At 44.8% G+C, this 6,576-nt stretch overlaps 1 protein-coding gene across 3 annotated transcripts in view; it reads right to left on the bottom strand.

The window, feature by feature from the left end:
• Positions 1-1,821: 1,821 nt before the first annotated feature.
• LOC113812801 (uncharacterized) overlaps positions 1,822-6,576 on the bottom strand; it is a 264,232-nt gene continuing 259,477 nt past the window's right edge. For all 3 annotated transcript variants that reach the window (XM_070138475.1, XM_070138474.1, XM_070138473.1), the window contains exons 2-3: positions 6,064-6,184; positions 1,822-5,436 (exon numbers count right to left, since the gene is read on the bottom strand). In XM_070138475.1, coding sequence (XP_069994576.1) covers positions 3,816-5,436; positions 6,064-6,176 — 1,734 coding nt within the window. In that variant the 5' untranslated portion in view covers positions 6,177-6,184 and the 3' untranslated portion in view covers positions 1,822-3,815. The remainder of the gene's footprint in view (positions 5,437-6,063; positions 6,185-6,576) is intronic.

Genomic DNA, 6,576 nt, shown 5'->3' with positions numbered 1-6,576 from the left:
CACGTGTGCATCCATGATGGAGCGGAAGGAATAACAGGGAAGGAATGCAGAGGAAGTCTGGGGGTGGTGGTATAGGGTGTGTTGGGAGGAAGGGTGCCTAGTTCACCAAAAATGTTCATGTTCATTTATTATTTATTTCGTTCACCAACTGTTCCTGTTTATTTCAGATTTTTTTCGTGTTCAGCTAATTGTTTAGGTGAAAAAATGCATGTCTTTTTTCTCGCTCGGCTAGGTAATCGCTCTTTTTTTCGTCCAATGTTTCCAGTTTAAACATATATTTTTTTCGTGTTGTATTTTCGTTCAATCCCCTGCTCAAAGCAAGTACATACGTTTATATTCAGTCATATTAGCTGAAGCATCCTCTACAAAAATAATTTTCTTATAAGTAGGGAGCTCTGAAAGGTTCACGCATGACACAAAAGTCCCATACAAGGATTGTCGACTTTCGACTCTCCTTGTAATCTATCTTCTAGTTTCTAATCCTTATTCTCCCTCCTCTGCCCCCCTCCTTTATTGCTTATTTTTGCTTGTCCAGTACATCATTACTCTCCAGCTGACCTGACTGGCGCGCGCACACATTGGCAGTCCTTCCCTTAACAATCAATGAAACCACAAATCACATTATCCCCCTTACTCTTTCGTGGGAGACGGCGTGTGTGTGTCTGATTTAAGACCACTTTATTGGCCAGTGTGCTTGCAACAACAATTACCTCTTCGACCTCAAGGTGGGAAGATTTTTTTTTTAGGGGGGGGGGAGGCAAGATTCAGACTTACCGAGGCCCTAGGCATTATAAAGAAGCTTGGAGGTAACTAGTTTAGTGAAAATGAGGGTTTCGCAGAATTTGAAAACATTTAAAATTATTCTTTTTATCATTAGCAGGAACAATTGAGTCTCATACAGATGTAATATACATTAAATTCTGAAAAGTCACTATGATTTGGAGGCTGCGTGGCGACACACGAGAATGATACCATAGACGTCTGTGACACACCAACTCTTTACTCAATTAATATACGAAAACGGACGTATTACACATATATGCAGCTATCATATACTCTAGAAAGTGTACAAACTACTGCAAATCAGTCTCCAAGAAAACTAAATGGGAACTTCTGATTAGGTTAACTTGGGTTTGGCTACATTTTGATAATTTTCCAGACTAAAAAATAATTTCAAAGCAAGATACACATCTGCAAAACATTATGCCACACGCTCGAAAGATAATCAAGGTACACGAATTGAGAACCGCAGTCCTAGGTTGTAGTTTTCTTTTTATGCGTAAATCCGGCTTTGATATTAGAGCTTAGGAAGTAGTTCCTTATGTCCTTCATTTGGTAGTTTATTATATAGTTTATTCTTATTCTGGAATCTTTTAAAATCTATATATTGAACTTACATTGTCAACAAATCCTGGGCACTGCTGTCCAATGGTGTATGGAATGGAACTATATAAACAGGAATCCCCTTGCTCTATTTCTCTGCCAAACCTCTCAGAGCCAGTGCCTCTGGCTGGAAAATTAGGGATTAATTAGTCTCCGTTGATAAGGGTAGCACGTCTTATCCTTTATGTATATCTATATCAAGTAAATACGTTCCTAAACACATTTATTTTTGGCTACTTGGTACAGTGACCTTTAAAGGTGAGAGAGCAGGGATGTGGGTATCTATACAATGGAAATCAAGGTGTAAAGGGTGCCAAATCCACAATTTCTTTGACAGGAAAATATGGTATACCAGAATTTCTTAAACATATTTATTCCTCAGGTCTAGCTTGATATCTGAATCTGTATCTCCAAGGAAACTACAAGGAAACCACACACAAACTTTTACAGCTTTATTAAGTGTTCGATACAAAAAACGGACTTAAGTTTAATATATACAGAAGGCATTAATGAAAATGGCACTCAAAATGAATATGATTGGATGATTCAAGAGAAAAAGGTTGCCTGGCAGAAATTACCCCTGGTTGCCTATTCACAGAGAAGTCACGTTCAACCTTAATAGTCTATGCAAAACAAACAGGTGCCAATTTGTCTTTATCAACAAACAGGGCACGTTATAAATACAGGAAAGGAGAGGAAAAAATACAACATTCTTTTTTAAAGCATCAATTATATAACTAAGGTCTGTTTTCACGTGCAATTATCATTTGTTTTACCACGAAACAACACCAAATTAAATAGAAATTAAAGGTCTAGTCGTCCTCTCACACCTGAAACAAAAATCTTAATACAATTCAATTTTCTTTTTCATTTTTATCGTGCGAGAAGAATGAAAGCAGACTTAACACGAACGGAATGGTTAATGAAAAAGGCACAAAATGTGAAATGAAGAGAGGAATAACTTAAGAAGAATGATTGATAGTAGTTTCTAAATAATAAAGGCATCGATAGTATCGACGCTCTAATGCATTTCATTTTCCCGTAGACAACGTTGTTTTACAAATCTTTAAATAGAATAAAACGAAAATGACTAAATATGAATAAAATAATAATTATAATAATGAAATGAAAGCGAAGTAAATCGGCTTAATCAAATAACCATGTCAACGACTATTATTACCCGATGAAGTCCAATTGTATAAGGACTTGCCTTCGTAATCAGTTTATCATGGCTTTGGCTGAGAAATCTGGCAGTTTCTCCTTGCTGTCAATGAAAGAACTTTAAAATATGGTTTCACTTCCTAGCACTGATATGTTGTGGTTTATTCATTATCACACATTATTGGGTCTTAAGTACTTGAGGTCATTTGCACGCAATGGGACACCTGCAAACTGAATGAAAAATTGACATGTTGAAAATGTTTTGCTATCAATTTTTTTTTTTTTTTTTTACATTTAACATTTGATGATCTTGTAGTTTTGATATGCATGACCCTAATATAAATAGGTTTAATCTCGAAGCAAAGACGGTTGTTCGCCTCCGACCCACCCAGCAAAAAACAAACAAAATTCAACAAACAAATAAAAACATTTCAATATTGTCTTTTGCAATTTCCTTAATACTGATAAATATGAAAACCCCAAATAAAATAAAGATGAAACTGACGCACAACACAGAGAAGCCGGCCCTCGCGTGGCCGGAGCTTGACCTAGTGACAATGGAGGGCGAAATTTGCTAATCCTAAGCTATATTTACATTACTGCTTTGTAAGGTCGTACAGTCTACAAATCACAGTTGAGTCTTCGTATTCCACACCGGTGACTGTCCCTCCCTCGTGAGAGAAGATATGGATCATACTGGTTTTACGTTTTAAGATACTAAGCCACAAACACTGAATAATAAATCTGTTGGGAAATGAATTTGTGCAGATATATTTACGCTGTTCTCTCTACAGCAGCTGATGGTGGCACCTGAAGTTGTGCTTTAGCTAATATTGTTTTCAGTTTCCAAATGGGAATCTGGCTATATTATTCATAAGCATTCACCGTTCATAAAAATATCCAATACCCTTCTAATATATAAAAAGACACACGCGTCACTAGAGGTGAATAAACCACGTTCTCGACATTTATGCCCGACGCTGGCGAATATGCGGGAGGTCGTGACACTTCAGACAGTCCTGCCGCGCCGCCACGCCCACTCACACAGCATGAAGATATGTCGCAAGAATCACCACAGGGACGATGCCACCCTCCACCTCGGCGGAGGCACAGGGGGAGGAAGGAGGTGGCAAAGGGAGGGGAGGAGGACTTGACAGTGAGGATGATATCGGGACTCGGAAGGGCAACGCTTGACCCTGACTGCGGGCGGATCACACCAGGTAAGGCACATGGACAACACCACCTTCGGCGACTCACTAGAGCGCGGGGGATCACTTTCTCCTGACGGCCGACGCGGGGGGGTCGTTGGGTCTGGACGCCGTGCCAGGGGTGAAGAAGCCCAGGCGCACGAGGGTGTCCGTGACCCGCCCCACCAGCGGCTCCCGGTACCTCCATATGGTGGTGTCGAGGATGGTATGGTTCTTGTACTCCGTGGAGCAGGACTTCTTCAGGGTGGTCACGCAGTCGGCTCGGTAGTGCTGCAGGTGCGCGTCTTCGGTGTCGATGGCGTAGGAGGAGCAGCCGCCGCCGAGGCACGAGAGAGGGAAGTGGTTGTGCAGCGTGAGGACGCGGCCGGGGTCGTGGAAGCATTTCACGTACTGGCCGGGCTTAGTGTAGTTGCGCGAGCGGTACACGTGCTGCAGCATGTGCATGTAGTGGGGGATCTCCCTGAACCAGCCGTGGGTGTGGCGCATCGTGTCCATGAAGTAGACGTTCCGCACATTGTAGGACGCGCGGGGGTCCTTCTTGGTCTTGAGGGCCTTGGGCACCACCGTCTCCATCAGGGACTTCCACGTCATGGAGCTCTTGGGCATGATGACCTCGTCGGTGTCCAGCAAGGCAATGTACTTGTAGCGGTACATATTTTTGTAGAGGCAGTCGTTGTAGGGAATTAGTTCGTTCTGCCTCTTGTTCGTGACCTTCGACTTGAGGTACATGTGGATGAGGCCAGGGATGTTGGGCTGCTCGCCAGGCAGGGTCAGTTTCGTGACCTCGACGCGCCCCTGCTCCTCATAGTAGTTGAGCACCTTGGAGATGTTGGGATGGACCTCCAGGTCGTAGAGGAACACCTTGTGCGCCCCCAGCAGGAAAAGCATCTCCAGCCACTCCACTAGGCGCACACTCAGGTCGTCATGCAGGAAGTCGAGCCCCTTCACGCACACGGCGAAGTCCTCCTTCTTGCCGTTTGGAGGCCGGTTGTTGATGACCCTGAGATTGGTGGTGGCCATGTCGCAAGGGCGCTCCACCAAGGACACTGACTCGGGGACCAGGTGCCTGTAGCCTGGCGGGACCTGGCATGCGATCAGGTAGGGCTGGAAGAGGCCGTTCTTGTAATTGCCCCACTTCTTGTACCAGATGTACTTGTACTCCCACACCTTGGCGAACACGGGCTCCTTGTAGCCGTCGAACCACAGCTGGCAGAAGGTCTTGACGCGCGGCTCCAGGCGGTTGATCATGCCCAGGACCCTGATCACCGGCTTCATCGCCACCAGCGTGCGGTTGTCGTAGTAGGCGCCGTACAGGTGGAAGGTGCCGTTGCTCGTCTGCAGCGTCTGCCAGTACATGTTGTTGAAGCTGATGTCGTAGAGGGAAGGGAATTTGGCGCAGGTCTTGTTCTTGGAGAGGACCTTGCCCTTGTACTTCTGCCAGTACTCCACGGGCAGGTTGGGGATCAGGCCCTGGATCTGCGCCGCCAGGTCCTTCTCCGAGAGAGAGGGGGACTTGTCGATGGAGGGCTCGAGCTCATGGGGGTTGAACTCCGTGGTGGCGTTGGGTGAGCTGGCCTCCGTGGTGGCCACCGGCGGCGCGCGCGTCTCCACGATCTTTTGCAGCAGGAGGCGGCCCGTCATCGTGCCCGCGTGGTTGAACGCCGACTCGTCCTGGCCGGAGAACCTGCCGGGAATGGCCTTCGTCAGTGACGATACGCAGCAAAGAAATATTCTAATACAATTCCCGAGACTACTTTTTAGACGCTAAATAAGATACGCGACTCATAGTAAATATTTTATTTTCTCAAATGGCTTCATGCTTAACAGAGACAAATGCTAAAAAGTACATCGATTATCAGTGTTAACATCGAGTGCTCGACATTTTTAACATCTAAATTTACGTTCTATTATCCTAGATTATTGTGCAAATCTGGCTCATCAATCTGCTTTAATGTACAATTATAAATAACACTACAATTGATTTCAAAGAGTTTGCTAACTTCGATATCTTCATCTAAAGAGTAATTGCTCCCATTATATTTGCATTCTAAGGTATCAATGCTCTGCAAATCTGACCCGACAGCCCTATCAATCACAAGTTCTTTCAACATCTACCAATAGAATCTCTCTCCCTCACCCCCCCTATCTCCCCCCCTCTCTCTCTCTCTCTCTCACACACACACACACTTTATCCCCTATTCTTTCTCCCTCTTTACATCCCTCCCTCCCTCTCCCATCTTCCCTCTCTCCCTCTCTCCCTCCCTCCCTCCCTCACCTCCCACCCCGTCCCCCCTACCTCCCGCTCGCCCACCTGAACACGAGGTAGCAGAAGGAGCACCACAGCAGCAGCAGCGTCCCCCCTCGGCGCATGGCTCGCGTGGGGCACCATCGGAGGACTCGCTTGGCCGACCCGACGAGGCCCATGGCGTTCTCTGCAAGGGGAAGGAAGGGTTAGCTGCGAGCCTAGGACGTGACATTATTAATATTATCTTCTATTATTTACTTTTTTTTTGTTCATTATTTATCTATTTATTTATTTATTATAAGAAAGGAGGGTATTCCAAGTCATAAGAGATGGTAACATGCATAATGGGTGTTGGTAGCATTGTCGGTAAATCGATACAAGATTAGTATAATAATTGTAATATGATGTATTATTATTTTCATCATTGTTCACACACACACACACACACACACACACACACACACACACACACACACACACACACACACACACACACACACACACACACACACACACACACACACACACTCACAACTTCCAAAGGCACATACACGAATTAAAACAAAAAATCAAAGCCAC

Source organism: Penaeus vannamei, chromosome 24 (assembly GCF_042767895.1).
Source record: "Penaeus vannamei isolate JL-2024 chromosome 24, ASM4276789v1, whole genome shotgun sequence".
NCBI lineage: Eukaryota > Metazoa > Arthropoda > Malacostraca > Decapoda > Penaeidae > Penaeus > Penaeus vannamei.
Note: the sequence above shows the minus strand (reverse complement) of the source record. Positions and strands in the feature narration are given on the sequence as shown.